Raw genomic sequence first — 20,252 nt, 5'->3', positions numbered from 1 at the left:
TTGCAAAAAAGTATTTTTTTTCTCCTCTGATCACAACTGCAATTTTGGTCCATCAACTTGCTCTTCAAAGTTGGAAAAATAAGGCAACAGGCTCTCCATATCTCAAAATCTGCTTCTTTTCCTGAGCCTCAGTCTCTAAATTGTCTACTCAGTCCCTCCACGTGAGCATCTAATAAAGATTTCAAACTTAACACATATAAAACTCCTGACTTCTGCCTTCAAAATCACTTTTTATTCTTCCAAGTTGTCCTAATGCTTCTTTCATCGCCCATTCAAACCTAATACTATATCCACAAATCTTATAGTTCTAAAATATTTCCAGAATTCAATTTTCATCCCTTCAATTGCTACTATTCTGGTCCAAACCATTATCACTATCGCCTAGATTATTGTAATAATTGCCTATCTGACATCACTTTTCACCAATTAATACATGTTTATTTTCATCTGGCTGCTTTTATGTAATCTCTGGGCGACTGAGGGACTTTCATTCATCCCCATAAACCCTAGTGCAACCTTATACATCTTCATAAATACCTGTTGAAATGAATACTTTTTCTTTTTTCCTAGTACTGGGGAATTGAACCCAGGGGTACTCTACCACTGAACTACATTCCCAGCCATTTTTATTTTTGAGACAGGGTCTGGCTAAGTTGCTAAGGTTTCTGGGCTGGTTGAGAAGCCAACTAGGCGTCTGCTACCCTCATCTAAAACAGCAGGCTCCTTGGATCTGTGTACAGGGGTGAAAATAAGGGGATTGGAAAAAGCCATGAGTAGAAGAAAGCATAATCGTTTTGATCCAACACGGAGGCAGGGGTTATAGGAGGATGAATGGCCAGTTACGACCAAGCACCCAGCCTGCAGAACCAGCAGTCCCAGCCAAGGGTGGCCAAGGGCCACACTGACCTAATCCAAGATGGCGCCGGAGGGTACCAGAAGCGCGGCGGAGGAGGGGCTCTCCCTGACCCAAGATGGCGGTGCGACTGAGGAGAGCCGAGGGGCGGGAGTGCCAGGAGCGTCTCTGCCCTTACCCAAGATGGCAGCCCCGTGGGCGCTGTCCCGGCTCCGCCCCGCGCTGGGCCCCGCCCCCCTCATCCCTCCCTCCGCCCCCTCGCCCTGTCGAGTCGGGTCCGAGGTGCTCGCGCAGAGAGAGCAGGCTGCGGGCACTTGACATGGCGGCAGCGGCGGCAACTGCAGCGACGAAAGGGAATGGAGCCGGCGGTGGCCGGGTCGGGGCGGGCGAAGCCGCCGGCACGCGGAAGAAGAAGGGCCCGGGGCCTCTGGCCACGGCGTACCTGGTCATCTACAATGTGGTGATGACCGCGGGGTGAGGCTGGGGCTCGTGGAGGCGGAGAGGCAGCCTGGCTGGGGGGGAGCTCTGCGGCCGGCGGCCCGCGCGCGCAGTGCAGCCGATGGGCCGGTGCCTGGGACCCGCACTTGGGCGCGGAGGGCGGCGGGGCATCGCGTCGGCCCCGCTCCCTGCCCGCGAGCTTCCGCCTGCGTGGGGGGCGCCGAATTCCCGGGCGCGGGAGACGCGGGCTCCGAGGGGACGCTCGGAGGGCTGCCCGGGCGCCGGCTCCGGAGGGCCTCTCGGGGACCAGCGGGCCGGCCACAGGTGCGGGTCTGGGGGCGGTGGGCCGGCCATCCCGCGGCGCGGAGGACAGCCCACCGTCCAGTCACGCACGGTGAGCAGTTCCAGCCCCGGGGAGTGGAGGGAGCCGCGGCGGCAGTGACCATTCATTTCGGCGGCTCTTTTCAAAATGCAGGCTGGGCTTTAATCTGAAAGGTAGTGGGAAAGCGTTCAAAGTTTTTGGCCAACGACGTGAGCTTTAGATGTATGCTTTAGGGGAGTTTAGACTTTTTAGACTGGATTGGGGTTGGACTGGGGAAGAAGCTGGGGAGTGGAAGGCAGAGTTACTGAGGAAGGGGAGAAGAGACCCCCTGTGTTGCCTTCTTTTAGGTCCATCTTTTAACAGGTTTTTAATTCGAGTTCTGGCATTAGCCGTGTGACTTTGAATGAATTGCCATCATTCTCTAGGCCTTCGATTTTTTTTTCCTCTAAAAATCCTCAAGAACGAAAGAGTTGGGTTAGGTGATCTTAAGGGTTCCTTCAGCCCTGCAGTTCTTTGATCCTATGGTTTTGGTTGGGAGGATTACAGGATCAGGCCATTTGTTACAAATTTTTAAATTATACATTTGTAAAAAACAAAATCCTTAAAACTTTACTTTGAAAAATTTCAAGTTTACAGAATAGTTTACGGAACTGTATAGTGAATATTCGACCTAAATTTATTTTTAGAATTGGGTAATACATGAGCAGAATTCAGAATTCAAAATATACACAGAGGCATACAATGAAAATCTTCCTTGTCTTTCCTTTCCACTCAGACCCCTTTCCTGGAGGCATCTAATTGTGTGTGTCTCATATGCTGATACCAGCACATGCTAATATATATTTAAACAAATATTAATATATATTTACAGTTAAGTACTTTGCTTTCTTGATGAAAAGATATTTCCTGGGAGGATCATAGGCTTCTGCTAGTATTAAAAATGGTAGGTGTGGAGAGATCAGAACTTGTCAAAAGAACATTTTTCTCTTGATTCACAGGTCAGTGAAGAACTAATTACTTTCACATAAGTGGTCACATGGGTTGATTTTTAAAAGAACATTCAGGAATCTGTTGTGTATGTGTGTGTAAGTAAAATTCTTGTCCTAGCAAGGGCATTCATAGATAAGAGCATTGCCCTGGAGAAGAATTTTAAGGTACGTTTGAGGAGGTAAAAAAGGATTCTTTATTCCTGGGTGATGGAACATAAGAGAATGAGGTAGAAGAATAGAGTAGTGTCTTAAGTAAGGAAAAGAAATTGAGATTGTGAGGGTAAAGTAAGGCTCTAATATAATACTAATAAATTAGAGCAGTAATTATTATTGCCCGACTGGGCCAGTTAAACTGTTAAGGAATGTATTTCTTTCATAAACTCCTAATTGATATTCCTGAATAATAGTGTGTGGAAATAGCATAGACCACATACCCCATGACCTAGTTAAATTTGTACATTTGGGTTCAATTTAGGTACATGCCTTCCAGAAGACAATCCTTAATAATAAAGATCACTTGTTTCATTATAAAACTTAAAAAATTACAAGGTCTGACATCTGTTTTGGGGGAGCGGTACTGGGGATGAATTCCAGGGCACTCAGCCATTGAGCCATATCCCCCTTTCTTTTTTTGTATTTTATTTAAAGACAGGGTCTCACTGAGTTGCTTAGCACCTTGTTTTGCTGAAGCTGGCTTTGAAATCATGATCCTCCTGCCTCAGTCTCCCAAGCCGCTGGGATTACAGGCGTGCGTGCACCGCAGTGCCAGGCTCTAACATTTATTTTTGAGAAGGAGAGTGGATCAAAAATGTAGTATTTCTTGTATTATGCCTGAGCATTCCCATTTTGCATTTTTTAAATCAATAAGCCTATAGTTAGTTTTGAGTTGGTTTTGGGAAATTTAGCTAAAGTACTTTATTTTAAAGAAACACCTTTTTATTCTTATTTCATTTGCAGTTTTTAAAATGATAAGCTTTAAGGTATGGGAATGTTCCAGTAAGAAACTTGTAAAAATAATATAAACCATCTTCTCTCCATCCTGTTATTCTTTAACTCTGTGGACTTCTTGAACTGGTTGTTTTCTTCTTGTGTTAGGCTTTCTGGAACCTACTTCATTTATTTATTTATTTATTTATTAACTTATTTCCTTCATTTTAGTCTTATTCTCAACAGACAAGTTTGTCAAAAATTCAAGCTCCAGATGGGTGAGGTGGTACTGTGTTTTTGCAGGCATTCGTGGTGGGATGTTATTGGTGTGTAGCACTTCTGTGCATTACAACTTGTCATTTGAAAACTGTATTTAAACTGTGTTTGTCACCTTTCTATATCTATAACAATCCCTGAGATAATCAGCTTATAAAGATAAAAGGTTTATTTTGGTTCAGTTTTGGAGGTTCCAACCCACGATCATTTTGTCTTATTGCTTTGGGCCTGTGGTGAGGCAGCATATCATGGTGGGAGTGCCTAATGGAGCAAAATTGCTCTCCTCATGGCCAGGGAGCCAGAGAGTCCTAAAAAGGCCATAATCCCATGGGACACACACCTAAATCCTCCCTCTAGGTCCCACCTCTTAAAGGTTTCACCACCTCCCAGTAGTGCAGTCCTAGGATCAAACTTTTAACACAGGGGGTTTGGGGGACACTTAAGATCCAAACCACAACATTTGTAAGTCCAGGATCACTGGTTCTTTTCTTTAAAAGCAAGTTCTGTTATTGCCATGTTTTTCTATTTTCTTAAATCCTACTTACCCCACCCCATTACTTTTTTCTTTTAATAGGTGGTTGGTTATAGCAGTTGGTTTGGTCAGAGCATACCTGGCTAAGGGGAGCTACCATAGCCTTTATTATTCAATTGAAAAGCCTTTGAAATTCTTCCAAACTGGAGCCTTATTGGAGGTAGGTTTGAGATTTGTTGTTATTGATTTTGATTGTTATAAAGTGGAAAACATAGTATTAAATTATATTAAAGTAGTTATAGCTCAGATTTGGTTTAAGTTTTGTCTCATAGCATAATGATACTTGACTGTCTTTTTGATGCTTTAGATAAGGTAAAATCCCATTTAATTAGTGTTACTTGGCATATATTTTATATTTAATTTCTATTACATTTATTTATTATATCTGAATTTTTTTAAAATTCTAGAATATCTTAGGGAAATATTAGGAAATTCAGATACTTTCAGGAGCCATATGATGAAGAATAGAGTGTTAGGAGTGAGAGATATGAGAGAGAATAGGGCCTAGCTCAGGGCATCCAAATTTAAAAACTAGATAAATAAATTTTTTTAAACAAAATTTTATTGATTTCCTAGTATAAAGGGCAATATAAATGTTGGCAAACTCAGGCTTTTGGGGCTGTATAATGGAAATAGTGAAGTTACATACTCTATCTTTGTCTTCTTTCCTGTACATATAGATCAGAATTTTTTACTATATATTTTTAGTTGTCAGTGGACCTTTATTTTATTTATTTACATGCAGTGCTGAGTGAGAATCGAACCCAGTGTCTCACACATGCTAGGCAAGTGTTTTACCACCAGACACAACCCTAGCCCTATAAGTCAGAATTTCTGAGTTACCCATGACAAAAACCCAGTTCAAACTATTCTAAATAAAAAAGGAATGTACTGATTTCTGTAACTGATAAAGATATAGGGTTAACTTAAGAGATAAAAGGCCAGCTCAACACTGAGAATCAAAGATTTGGTGTTGCCAGACCCTCTTTTTCTGCGTTTCTCTCTTTCTCTGTGAATGCTGGTCTCAGGTTCTACTTCAGAAAGCTTCTCCACATGGTGGGAAGCACAGAGGAAGTTCATTTTTCAAAGCATCTGTGTCGCACACAGTTCTGGAGAAAGATTCTGGGTTGGCCTTACTTTTACATACTGAAACTCTTGCCAGTGATGTGTGATACTTGATTAGTCAGACTTAGGACACATACCCAGCCTTCTGGCCAAGGGACTATAGATTTTGTTAATGGAAAAGGGGGTTTAGGGACATCTTTGGGTACACAAAATCAATAACTGCCATAGTTCATTGTGGTGAAAAACCTTTTGATTGTAGGGAAGATCCAGTACTCAATTTTATTAACCTTAGCCTCCAGGGCAAGCCCGTCATGACATTTATATCTCAGTGGCAGTTTTTGGAATCTGAATCATGAAAAGATACTTAAGAAAAAAATCATTTACTTCCATGAAATCAGATGTGATTCAAAAGCACTTTCACCCTCAGTTTCAAAAGCTGAAAACTGTAGTTTTTGGGTTTTTTTCTCCTAGATAGCAGAGGGGTTTCAGGACTCCTCATACTTACACATTTCAGGTGGGTGGGATGAGGAAGTGAGTTTCCAGCAGGGGATCCTAAGTACCTTTACTCTAACTATGCTGGTTTTACCAACTTTCTCTGTGAATTTGGGCAGCTCTTTTATTTCTTATCCATCTTTCATATTTGGAAAAGAATTAGGTTAAAAAAGATTTCTAAACAGTTTTCTGCCCTAACAGTTTTATTTATTTGTTTGCAGTATTGGTGGTTGAACCCAGGAGTGCTACATCCCCAATACTTTTTATTTTTATTTTGAGACAGGGTCTCACCAAATTTCGATCCTCTGCTGCAGCCTCCTGAGCTGCTGGATTAATTACAGTTGTGCTTCCACCACACTCAGCTCCCCTAGCAGTTTGAATCTAAGGAAACTAGCAATCCTAATGTGAGCCATTTTTTTTTAAACTTACAGGCTTGAAATTTTTTTAAAAAAAGAGATAATAATAAATATAGAGGATTTTGCCTGAGAGCTTTGGCCAACAAAGTTCCCTCAAGCTTCAGAGAAGGAAATTTGAGGTCAAGATCTTTAGAAACTGCACCAGCACTGATATTAGGGGGTTATATCCAACTGGACTGCTTTAATAATTTGAAGGGGATTCTGTCTCTTTAAGACTTTGTAATATTAGAAATATAATTTTAAAGATTTAAGTATGTTTTAGTAAAGGAAGGGACATTAAACAGTGTGATAGAAAGTCCACTTGGGAACCAAATCTTAGACTTTGAAGGATTAGTGTGTTCATCCTTATTGAATTTTTAATAGTGGTTTAAGACAATATTTTGGATTTTGGGTTTTATATCTATTATCCCCACTAAGAACCAGTTTAGTGACAAATTCTGGATTTGATTTTGGGAAAAAAACTGTACATTAGGAAGTAAAGACTACCAGGACTGTGCAGGGAATTACCACTGTACTGTTGAGTAATGGCATAACCCTCAGACAGGGCCGTAGAGCAGGCTTGTTAAGATGACTTCCTGTATAGTCAGTTAAGGAGAGTTTTGTCACCTCTCGGACCTGCATTATATAATTATTAGTTGTGTGCAATGTTGGTTAATTACAAATTATTCTTAGGGGAATTATTAGTGGTTTATAATAAATCACGTTTATAGGAGGAGAAGGTAAATCCAGGAAGTTCAGCTATTCATTTATATCTGAATGCTGGATGTTATTTTAGTATGATCTATGGGAATGGGCTTTAAAAGGGAAAGAATAATTATTTGTACTCAAAAAACTTCAGATTTTCTTAGGAAAATATAGCATTTTGGTTTTAAAAGACTTATAACTCTAAGCAATTGCAAATGAGCATGCCGTAATATAATATAAAAAGAAACTTACTTGCCAGTTGTGGTGGCATATGCCTTTAATCCCAGTGGCTCAGGAGGCTGAGGCAGGAAGATCTTGAGTTCAAAGCCAGCCTCAGCAAAAGCAAGGTGCTAAGCAACTCAAGTGAGACCCTGACTGTAAATAAAATACAAAATAGGGCTGTGGATGTGGCTCAGTGGCTGAGTGCCCCTGAGTTCAGACCCCAGTACCTGCCTCCCAAAAAAGAAGCTTGTTTGCTTTCTGAGGAAATTAAATGATTTTTTGCATAATGGATGCAAAGATAGGTTGAATTGGTGATACAGCGATATAGATTTTCAATAAAATGGACACAGATTTAATTGTTTTCTACATACTTATCCAAGAATGTCTTGAGTATTTTTTTTATAATAGTTTTCCAAATTATTCTGTGGGTAGTAACTTAAGTATGTTTGGATAATAAGTGGTGTGGAGGTTGAGCCCTTGTTAAAAGGGAGCTTAATCTTTTCTGTGGATAATGACATTAGGACTATTGGATGACAATAAGGTGACAGAAACCTCAACTAATTTAAACAGCAAAAGGGATTTACTATTAGTGCATAGGGTATCCCATAGAATCTAAAGGCAGGGATACAGCCAGGGCTTAGGAAGGACCTGGAATTGGGGACTGGATCACCATAGGGAACCCAGTCATTCTTACTCTATCTTTTTTCTCTACTGTTCTCTCTTTCTGTTCTGTTATTTTCCTGAAGACTAGTTTTCTCAGTGTCTTAGTCTACATGACAGATAATACAGCCAGATCTCCTGAGAATGTATCTCCTTCAATCAGGGGGGCAGCTAGTTGAAAACAGAATCTTACTTCCATTCTTCCAATTTTATATTCCCTTTAAGGAGCTAATTGGTCCAGCTTAAGTCAGGTGTATATTCCTGGGCCAGTCACCTATAAACAGGAGCAAGGTCACTATAACAATACAGAAGGGTTGGAGGGAAGGGGCAGTTTTTAGAAAAAGAATGGTAGGTAGAAAATCCAAGAAGTATTTACCACAGTACTCACAAGATGCACAAAACAATGAAGATTATAATGATACATTTTTTGTTTGTTTGTTTTTGAGATAGGGTCTCACTATGTTGCCCAGTCTGGCCTGGAATTCAAGTGACCCTGCTACCTCAGCCTCCCAAATAGTTAGGATTATGGACATGTGCTACCACACCCAGCTATGATATAATTTATAAGTTAACTTCAATAAAAATGTTGATAATCAGTATTGTGGGCCAAGAGATAAATGTGTGAATAATGTGTTGTCTTTATTTGGATCTTGAGTAATCCTGAGGAGTACATCACTTAGGCGGCAAAAGTACATTTTAAAATGCCATTCCTAGATAAACAAAATGTAATGTATGCATACCATAAAAACAGAGTTAATTACTGATACATGTTATACCTGGATAAACCTCTTTTTGTCCATCTTTTTTTGGGGGGGCGTGTACCAGGGATTGAACTTAGGGGCACTCAACCACAGAGCCACATCCCTAGCCCAATTTTGTATTTAATTAGACAGGGTCTCACTGAGTTGCTTAGCGCCTCACCATTGCTGAGGTTGGCTATCTATGTATCTATCTATACATACACACACACACACACACACACACATACATATTTTTTTTTATTTGTAGTTGGACACAATACCTTTATTTCACTTATTTATTTTTTTATGTGGTACTGAGGATCGAACCCAGGGCCTTGCACATTCCAGGCCAGCGCTCTACTGCTAAGTCACAACCCCAGCCCCTGAAGCTGGCTTTGAACTACCAATCATCTTGTTTCAGGCTTCTGAGCTTCTCAGATTACAGATGTGTGCCACTGGGTCCAGCTGTCCATCATTTTTTATTGGTGCATTACAACATAATGGAGTGGGATTCATTGTTACATATTTGTACATGTACATGATATAATTTGGTCATTATCATTCCCCAGTATTTCCCCTTTCCCTTCCCCTCCTCCCTCCCCCTGGTTCCTTTCCTCTACTTTATTTTTCTCCCTTGAATTTTTATGATAGCTGAAACTTAAGAACATGGCTATGTAGAAGAAGGCAGATGCACAAAAAAGCCCCTAACTATATGATTCCATTTATATGAAATATCCAGAATAGACAACTCCATAGAGACAGAAAGTAGATAGTGATTGCCAGGGGTTATGGGGAGGAAAGAGTGGGGAGTGACTACTAATGGGCACACATGGAATTTCTTTTTAAGGTGATGAAAATGTTCTTGGAATAAATAGAGGTGATGGCCACATAACCTTGTGAACATACTAAAACCCATTAAATTGTACACTTTAAAAGGGTGAATTTTGTAGTATATAAATTATATCTCAGTTTTTTTTAAAAAATGATATTTATCCAAGTGGGCATGGTGATGCACACCTGTAGTCCCAGTGACCCAGGAGGCTGAGGATTGCAAGTTTGGGGCCAGCCTGGGAAATTTAGCAAGACCCTGTTTCAAAATAAAAAATAAAAATGTCTGGCAATATAGCTCAGTGGTAGCACTCCTCTGGGTTCAATCCCCAGTACTGCCAAAATAAATAAAACAAATGGTATTCATCCATAATGAGCTATGAATAAGTTTGGGGTTTTTTTACCTCTTTTTTTTGGATCCATGTTAATGATTGATAAGATAGACTATCTTTCTAGATTTGCTGAGTAGAGATTAAAAATTAGTAGGTTGATGCCACATTATGGCAGTTTAAATGATTTTTGAGTAAATTTTCATTTCTCAATGTCTTTGGTTAGCATAAGACTGTAATTATAGCAAAGACACTTTCAAACACTCATGATTGGCTATGCCTATGTGGTTAACAGTGAGGATTCATATGGGTTAAGGTTGTACTTCAAGGATTTTACCTGTTGAGACTGATATAGGCCACTTTAACCTGTGAGCATCATTTACTACCTTTATCCTTCTGGGAATGTGTAAAGGACCACTGGAACTCCCTTTCCTTTTCATTCCCTTCCAGATTCTTCTATTTCCTTATATACAAAAAAGAAAAAAACACCCCAGTCTAATTTCTGGTCTTTTCCTAGTGCTTATCTGAACTGGCTCTGGAGGGTAATGAGGGAGAATCAGCATTTGTCAGGTCTTCAAGCTGCACTACCGCTTCTCAGCCCCATCCTGCTGCATTCTGGTCAGTCTTCGTGCTTTATAGCCCATTCTTTTCAAATCCTTAGTGAAATAGGAAATTGATTCTAGATATTTCTCTAAAATGGAACAAAATCTTAAGTACTTGAAGTGTCCTTAAGAAGAAAAGGTCTCCCATCTATCTCTCAGAGTTTTTCTGTCTCTGTGGTTCAAACTCTGGATGGTTTTTTTTCCCCCATGGAGCTATTAGGTAATTAGGTTCTGAGGTGTTAAAATATGGTACGGTGCTTCAAGCACATCACAAGTCAAGTTTGCTTCTGTGAAATGGTCTGGGGACATGACTGTCTCTAATATTTTTCTTCCTTGTAGAAACATGCTGATGTCCTTCTTACAGTTACATATTAAGAAGGAACTTCTGGGGCTGGGTTGTGGCTCAGGGGTAGAGCGCTCACCTAGCACGCATGATCCTCAGCACCACATAAAAATAAAATAAAGGTATTGTGTCTGCCTATAACTAAAAAATAAATATTAAAAAGAAGGAACTTCTGAAACATAAGCTACAGGCACTTGTTAAATTACCTTTATTCTGAAGATTCCTTTTGAGAAAATAGATCTCTGAAAAGCTAGCAAAGCAAATCATAGTGGAGATATCTGACACAAACTAGGTCAATAGATCCCAGAAAAATCAGCTTCAAAACTAAAGTAAGCCTGAGTGTGGTGGCACACACCTATAATCCTAATGATCAGGAAGCTGAGGCAGGAGGATTGCAAGTTTGAGGCTGGCCTTAGCAGTGTATCGAGACCCTAGCAGCTTAGTGAGACCCTTTCTCAAAAGAAAAAAGGAAAAGGGCTTGGGGTGTAGCTTGGTGGTAGAGTACCCCTGGGTTCAATTCCTGATATCACAAACAAAACAGTGTTAGAAGGCTGGGGATATAGCTCAAAGTAACTTCAGTTCCCAGTACTGCTGGGGTGGGGGAGTGAGAACCGGAGGGGAAAAATAAACTTGGGTGTAATTAATAAGTGTCACAACATTAGAAGGGAAGAGGGAGCCTGTAGGAAACAGGAGCCCACCCACACAAGCTTCATTGCTTGACAACTCAAGCAAATAGAAGCAAATTGATATGGTGTTCAAAGAGGTGAGAGAGAGCTAATGACTGTAGAAAAGTGTGTGCTGAAATTTTTTTAAAAAAAGAAGAACTAAAAATATCACTGGCTGCAGGAAAGAGGTCACAGTGCACAGAAATAGGTAAACCTAAAGATTCAGGAAAGGCAGGGGTTCCCTGTCATAGATAGTCTCAGATAAAGTAGATTAGAGCAGAAGCCATTGGGAAATTTTCTGAATTCACTATCTGAAATATAAAAAGAACACTACAAAATTTGGGGTGCCAGGCATAACTGAGATGCTACATATTGGTGGACTAAGTAATGAGTGCATGAATATCAGAACAAGAAGAAAATGAAGCATATGAAAAAGAAGTGAAACTCAAGAAATAATAATGCAGTAGAACCAGCGTGTCTTCAGAACAGCTTGAGTGTTCAAGCTTTCAAAAAGTAAAGATACCAGAAGTAGGAATGGTTAGAATGAATAACTTATAAATTATAATTAGGGAGAAAGATCATAGAAAACTTTTTTGAACTAAAAGGCCATCTCAGTGTGCCATTGAGAGTATATAGAGGAGTTCCTCCTACAGAGGAGCTCTTTGTAAAAAATTCTTTCCCTTTCTGGGCACCTATTAGTGAAGTTCTCAAAACAAAAATAACAGTGTCCAAGCTGGGTGTGGTGGCATGTACCTGTAATCCCAGCTGAGGCAGGAGAATGACAGGTTGGAGGTTAGCCTTGACAATTTAGCAAGATCCTGACTCAAAATTAAAAGGAGGTCTGGGAATGTAGCTCAGTGGTAGGGGGTCTCTGGGTTCAATCCCTATAACCATTTAAAAAAAAAATTCTAGGAGAAAAGAGAAGATTTAGAAATGTAATCATAAAAGCCACTTGGAACCTTAGACTTAGATCTTCTTAGAAGGAGAAAAAAAAAAATCCTTGTGGAGTTAGGAGAAAGCCTTAGGTTCCTGGATAACCATGCAGTTTCCTAAAAATGGAGATGTTGCAAACACCTACAAAAGTAATGGAACCCTTCAGAACTTTAACAGAGTGTATTTCACTATGATATAAAAAGGTAAATTAAGTCATAAGACTAGCATCGTTTAATGGAGCTTCCTATAATGGTAGTGTTCCAAATCTGTGCCAATACAGTACCCATAGTCACATGTGGTTATTGAGCCTTTGAAATATAAAATAAAATAAATTTTATTTTCTTTTAGATTTAAATAGACTCATATGGCTAGTGGCTAATGCAATGGACAATATAGTTTTAGACTATAATAAAGGTTTCATGGTATCCATATGGAATTTCATTAGGTAATGTCAGATTTTGTCAGGATAGAAGGAAGTGGGAAGGAGGGTAAGCCACAGAAGACAAACATAATTGCAATTTTTATATTGCTCCATAATTTTTAAACTTCTTAATTTGTAAGTAAAAAAATAATGAAAATAATTAAAATATGTACATTTTTTTTCAGATTAGGAAAATCAGTAGGAAAAAATTGAAGGTATTGGTAAAAAGTATGAAACATCGAACAGTTTCTAGTACCTCCTTCTACGGAAGAATATATTTAAAATATGGTATCATATATTTAAAATAAAATATTAAAATAATAAAATATTACAGATAATAAAATGGAAAACAAGGTTATAAATAAAGAAAACAAGATTAAAATGGTTTTTTAAAAAGGATAGCTCATCTTTTGATTTAACAAGTAGTGTTTCATATCTGCTATATAATACTATTAAAAAGAGAATTGCAAGAGTAGTAGCATAAACCTATAGGATGATACAGTAGAGCACAAATTCATTGTTTCTAATATACTTTATCAAAATAAAGTGTATTGGTGGTGACTGGTTTAAAACAAAATTTAATAATCTGTTGCTTATAAGAGACTAGACTGGCTTAAATATATGGAGAGACAATTCAGCCTGTCATGACCAACATCAAGAAAAGCAGGACTGCCCAGTCCCAGCATAAGATAAAGCTGATTTTAGAGAAAACCAGAGAAACTCTCAAGTTCTGTTTGTCAGGTAGCAGGAAGATGGGGAGACTCATGTTGGTAGAATCAACTGAGAAGTAAATGATTATCTGAACAGAGAAACAAAATATGTAGAAAAACTGGCAGAAATGCTGTAAAAGCAATAAAAGAATTGTACTTAAGAGATGTCACACTATATATAAAAAACACTGGTAGCAAGAAATTTGGGTACTGAGGCTTGGTTTACCATTGTTCATCCTTGTGACCTTGGTCTTAACCTCTCTGGACCTCAGTTTATTATGTGTAGTGAACACACTGGATTAAACTGAATTATGTTTTTTCCCAGTCTTAAATTCTGTGACATTTCAACATTTCACTATTAGAATGAGAAAATTAAGCCAATAATGGATTTGTAAATTATGACTATAGCTAGAAAGGTGAAATTAAATAACAAAATATCAATACTGAGAAAGATTTCACCTATTACTTCCTTTAAAAAGAAATGAAAGATGAAGGATTTTGAAAATATATTTGGAATCTCTCAGGGAGCTCAATAAATAGTTTTTTCTTGTTTATGTCCTGAACACTGAAAAACAACTCAAGGGAGATGCAAAAGGATCCTAAAAATCACTTTTATTAGTGTTGAAGTCTAAGCTGGAGGACATGCTTTAAGTGTGAGCCAAATGGGCTTGCTAACTGAAATCCAGAAGACCCACCACCCATTTCATCCAAGGCAGCAGCCAGGGTAGCACCCTGAGAACTTGTGGTTCCTTAGGGAGTTTGTGGGGTGGAGCTGAATTTGTTCTTCCTCATTTGTTCTTCTCTAATTTACCACTGAGATGAGTCATCATTCCTTTCCCAAGGTAAAGAAGCTAAAGGATGGAGAGAGAGACCAATAATATTTGGTAGAAATCCCTCCTCATAGACACCAGAAGAGAGGGGAAAGGTATTTCCTGGTAACAAGAAGTATCATATATTCAATGTAGGAAAAACCCAGATAAATATAGGAGAAGAAAATGCATATAGGTTAAGAGCTCACTGACTAAACAACCACTGTTAACATTTTGCTATCTCTCCCTCAAGACTACATGTTACATAGGTAAGTTTTAAGCAAAAATGGAATCAGATATTCATATAGTACAATAATTTCCAAAATGAATTCAATATTGGTAATCATAACTCACATTAGTTATTACCCCTGTATGGTAAAAATGAATGTTGTTGATACGTCTTGTGGAGTTGCCTAGCTCAGTGTTTTTTGTCCTCTCTGGAAATTCTCCGGTGTTCGAGGATAGACCTGTAGCACCTACATGTCTGCTCCCTGACTCTGCCTTTCAGGCCCCAGCTGGCTGATCCATGGGTGCATACAGACCCAAACTGGGCTAGTCGGATGTTTTCCTTCCAGAAATTTTGATTTTTGTTTTTTGGGGTTTTTTTTGTTTTTTTTTTTTTTGATACCAGGGATTGAACCCAGGGCCACTTACCACTGAACCACATCCCCAAACCTTTTTTTTAAATTCTCATTTGTTATATATGACAGCAGAATGCAATTCAATTCATATCACACATATAGAACACATTTTTTCATGTCTCTGATTGTTTACAAAGTAGAGTCACACCATTTGTGTCTTCATACATGTCTTAGGGTAATGATGTTCACCTCATTCCACCATCTTTCTTACCCCAATGCTCCTCCCTTCCCTTCCCTTTGCTCTATCTAAAGTTTATCTATTCCTCCCATGCTCCTCATCCTCATTATATATCAGCATCCTTTTATCAGAGAAAACATTTGACATTTGGTTTTTGGGATTGGCTAACTTCTCTTAGCATTATATTCTCCAACTCCATCCATTTACCTGCAAATGCTATGATTTTATTCTTTTAATGCTGAGTAATATTCCTTTGTGTATATATACCACATTTTCTTTATCTCTTCATCTACTGAAGGGCATCTAGGTTGGTTCCACAATTTAGCTATTGTGAATTGTGCTGCTGTAAACATTGATGTGGCTGCATCCCTGTAGTATGCTATTTTTAAGTCCTTTGGGTATAAACTGAGAAGTGAGATAGCTTCCTCAGCCTTTTATTTTGTATTTTTTTTAATTTAAATTTTTTTGTTGTTGTAGTTGGACATAATTCCTTTATTTTATTTTTTTAAAAATATTTATTTTTTAGTTTTAGGTGGACACAATATCTTTATTTTTTATTTTTATGTGGTGCTGAGGATCGAACCCAGGCCCTTGCACATGCTAGGCAAGCGCTCTACCACTGAGCCACAACTCCAGCCCCCTCAGCCATTTTTTTTTTGTTTGTTTGTTTTTTTTTTTTTTAGAGACAGGGTCTCACTGAGTTACTTAGGGCCTCTCTAAGTTGCTGAGGCTGGCTTTGAACTTGAGATCCTCTTGCCTCAGCCTCTCGAGCTGCTGGGATTACAGGTGTGAGCCATTGCATCCTGCTAAAACTTGTTTTTCATAAAAACATTCTGATAGTTTTTGTTTTTAAAAGAAGACAGATTATCTAAAATTACCTAAAAAAGAGATGCTTTATGGTAGAGGATCGATAATTCATAATCTTGTGCTCAGCTAAATTACAGTACTCTGTTCCAGACCTTCCAGGTCACTCTGTTTAAAGTCAAACTAAGAATTCTGATTTTTTTTAATATTTATTTTTTAGCTATATTTATTTTATATTTACTTGGTGCTGGGATCGAACCCAATGCATCACGCATGCTAGGTGAATGCTCCACCTCTGAGCCACATCCCCAGCCCAAGCCTTCTGATTTTGACACCAGAATAAAGTTTTGTTAGATAAGGTTCTCCGGAATCTGTGTCATTCCATTATTATAAAGACTGTGAAGCTATTATAAATATATGAATTGACATTTGGGCTTATTATTATTATTATTGTTGTTTGTGTCAGAGATTGAGTCCAGGGTGCTTAACCACTGAGCCACATCCCCAGCTCTTATTATTTTTTATTTTGAGACGGGGTCTTGCCAAGTTGCTTAGAATCTCACCAAGTTGTTGAGGCTGGCTTTGAACTTACAATCCTTCTGTTGCCTCCTGAGCTGTTGGAATTACAGGCATGCATCACCACACCTGGCTGAATTTTGAATTGAGAGACAAATGGAGAATCACTGTAGCCCATCACATTTAAATCCATGAACTACATTTGAGGTCTTCAAAGCTTCTTGGGCTACTATTCCTCTTGAGACTTGCCAAACTTTTGGGGGGGGTGGGTCAGGAGGGGGGTGGCTTTGTTATTAGTGTTCACCTTAGATTAAAAATAAAATTCAGCAAAGTACAGATGGACATGCCTATAATCCCAGCTACTGAGGAGGCTAAAGCAAGAGGATCACAAGTTTGAGGTCAGCCTTGGTAAGTTAGTGAAACCAGGTTACAAAATAGCTCAGTGACAGAGCAGTTGCATAGTTGCAATCCCCAGGGCCACAACATGGAGGGAGGGAGGAAAGAGGAAAGGAGAGTCATTGATAACTTATGAAAATAATTTTAGTTCAAATCTTAGAAATTTTTTTCAAAAAATATATTTCCAAATAAAAAGAGCAGTGCCTTGGAGTGCATTTTGGAAAGTTGTGAGGGTACTTTGGTTACCACAGTGACTGGGGATTGTACTGGCTGAATATTCTACAATGTATAAAGTAGCCCAACTCAATTAATGTTTGTTCTGCAGCCCCTCCTTACCTTCTGTGCATCTCCCCAGGCTAGCACCTCAACAAATACATAATTTTGTAGTACATATAGATATTGAAAAATCTTCGTGAGATATTAAACGAAAGCTTATGAAGTTAGAGGAAGATCATAGTCTTAGTTTCTCATTGCTATATAATAAAACCCCACACACTTAGCAGGTTAAACAACACTCATATTAACATGCAGTTCTTTAAGTCAGAAACTGGGTTCAGCGAGTTCTTTGCTCAGGATTTCACAAAACTGAAATCAAGGAAGGAGTCTGCCAGGCCAGCTGGTTTCTTATATGGAGTGTCCAGAGAAAGAATCTGCTTGTAGGCTCATTCAGGTTGTTGGCAGAATCCATTTCCTTTTAGTCAAAGGTCTGAAGCCTGCATTTCCATGCTGGCTGTTTGCTGGAGGTCACTCCCTGCTCCTAGGAGCTGCTCTCCAGTCCTTGTACAAAGCCCCTTCCATCCCCAAAGCCAGTGATGGTGTATTGAATCTTGCTTGTTCTTTGACAATATTTGATTTCATTTTCTACCACCAGCCAGAGAAAACTGATTTTAAAGGGCTTGCCTGGTTGGGTCAGGTCCACCCACATAATCTCCGTACCTTAAAATCAGTGGGCTTGAGACTCTTAATTACATTTGCAAAATCCCTACACTGTAGTGCCTAGATTGGTGTTAAGCAAGGAACAATAATTTTGTGGGATCATTTTTAGAACTCTGTCTATTGCCATTGTTGATATGAAGAGAAAAGCTTAAGTGAGATAAAGATATTGTCTCAAAATAATTTATTCAATCTGCACATTCTGTTCTGAAAGTATTATACTATTTCTAACTTGCATATTTAGTTGAAAAAGATTTCATGTGATTTAGTATTAAATCAAAAGCTATGAGTCTGTTTGAAAATTTATAATATGAGATTTGAGATTTCTGTTCAGACTTCACTTATTAAATTAGTGGAGATACTTGTAATGCAGAGATCTCATTGGTTTTCTTTAATATAGACTAATAATATTACATATTATTGCCTCTGTTTGTGATAAGAAGTCATGGTTGTGAAAAAAAAATTTTATTTGGGGTTAGTTGTAGTTTTTCATTTTATCCTAGAAGTAGCCCCTGTCAGTTTTGCACTGCTTTGCTGCCTCTTGCATCATGTTTTTTTTTTTTTTTAATATTTATTTTTTAGACACAATACCTTTATTTATTTATTTTTTTATGTGGTGCTGAGGATCGAACCCAGGACCTTGCACATGCTAAGCGGGCACTCTACCGCTGAGCCACAACCCCAGCCCCCGCATCATGGGTTTTCTTTTCTTCTAATCCATCTTCTATTCCTTCCTTCTTTGCACCATTTAGAGAATAAAGTGTCCAAGGTCTTTTTATAGACTAGATATTGGTTGGATATCTCAACAGGATTTCTTTTTTTTTTTTTTCTTAAAGAGAGAGAGAGAGAATTTCAATATTTATTTCTCAGTTTTTGGTGGACACAACATCTTTGTATGTGGTGCTAAGGATCGAACCCCGGCCGTACGCATGCCAGGCGAGCGCGCTACCACTTGAGCCACATCCCCAGCCCTCAACAGGATTTCTTAACAGGACAGATTTTCTGTGACACTTTCTTTGTATCCCACCCCATGACATAACCCAGGAGATTATTTTAATACCACACTTTATAAGTTAAGATTGAACAAGGGATGTAGTTCAGTGTAGAGCACTTCCCTAACAGTGTGAGATCCTAGGTTCAATCCCAGCCCTGCAATAAATACATACAAACATAAATACATAAATCATAGCTCATTTGAGATAATGTACTTCTTCAGTTCTCTACTTTAGTGCATTTCCATTATTACTTAATACTATTTTTTTTCCTACTGCTAGTCTGTATGTCTGCTCTTCTATTTTCATGTACTTGTCCAAAGTTGTTTCCAATAATTTTATTTTTAAATCCAAACTTATTTATAATAAGTTGGTTATGTACTCTGCCTGCTTAATTATGTCTTTATATCCCCAAACATTTATATATTAAAATACGTATTTAAAAAATTAAATTACTTTCTTTTTGTTTCTTTTTGTCAGGATGTTTTTTAAAAAATCTTTTTGTGTAGGTAGGTTATCATCTATGAATTTCACTTCAGGTTGATAAAGAAGGCATTATTTATAAGATACTGTGATTAAAAGAGGGAGATTCATTGTGATAGGGCTAAGACCTACTGTTCTATCATGCAAAGAAAACATGATAGCCATCAGTCCTTTCCTACAGAATGGAATAGGCACTGTCTTCTTGTCTTGAAGGATGCTCTTCATTTAAGTCTTCATCCCTTATTTTAATCTAGGTTATCATTTACTTTCCTCAACTTTGCAGTAGGAGGTTCAGCTTGTTTTGTTAATATTTACGCATTTGAGGTTCTTAGCAGTGTCTTCTTTTGAAAAAAAAATTATATGATTTGCAACATGATGATCCTTCTATTGTCCATTACCAAGAAATTTTTGCAGCTTGATTTTTCGGCGGGGGGATGAGTACTGGGGTTTGAAGTCAGGGGCACTCAATCACTGAGCCACATCCCTAGCCCTAATTTGTATTTTATGTAGAGGTAGGGTTCTCACTGAGTTGCTTAGTGCCTCACTGTTGCTGAGGCTGGCTTTGAACCTGAGATCCTTCTGCCTTGGCCTCCCAAGCTGCTGGAATAGCAGGCGGGTGGTGCCACAGTGCCTGGCACAGCTTGATTTTTTTTTTTTTAACCCAAGCTCTCTCCACCCCACCAAAAAACAAAACAAAACCTTAGTGAAATTATAGTTTATGAGCACAGAGTCTCATCAGGCATGCTTTAGATTAGAATGTTGTCAGATTCTACCCTCTATATGTCACATAACTAGTGTACAATGAAATAATATTATAGAAAAGGCTGTAGAGTAGGGGGGAAAAAAAACCTAGGTTTTTAATCTTGGCCGTCATCTACTGCCTTGAACAGGTTATTCGGCTTTTCTGAGCCTGGTTTTCTCATCTGCAAGTAGAGATAGCTATCCTGCCTATCTTCCAGGGTTATTGTTAGGATCAAACAGTTCAGTGACTGCTAGAGAAATTCTATCAAAATTCTAAAAGGTACAACAATTACTGTTAGGTCTTATCATCTA

General features: G+C 38.6%; 1 protein-coding gene across 1 annotated transcript in view; it reads left to right on the top strand.

The window, feature by feature from the left end:
• Positions 1-1,144: 1,144 nt before the first annotated feature.
• Hacd2 (3-hydroxyacyl-CoA dehydratase 2) overlaps positions 1,145-20,252 on the top strand; it is a 93,184-nt gene continuing 74,076 nt past the window's right edge. The window contains exons 1-2 of the mRNA XM_026394393.2: positions 1,145-1,327; positions 4,380-4,497. Coding sequence (XP_026250178.1) covers positions 1,173-1,327; positions 4,380-4,497 — 273 coding nt within the window. The 5' untranslated portion in view covers positions 1,145-1,172. The remainder of the gene's footprint in view (positions 1,328-4,379; positions 4,498-20,252) is intronic.

This window comes from Urocitellus parryii, chromosome 2, assembly GCF_045843805.1.
Source record: "Urocitellus parryii isolate mUroPar1 chromosome 2, mUroPar1.hap1, whole genome shotgun sequence".
NCBI classification, from domain to species: Eukaryota; Metazoa; Chordata; class Mammalia; order Rodentia; family Sciuridae; genus Urocitellus; species Urocitellus parryii.
The sequence above is the reverse complement of the archived record's forward strand: the minus strand, read 5'-3'. Positions and strand labels throughout refer to the sequence as shown.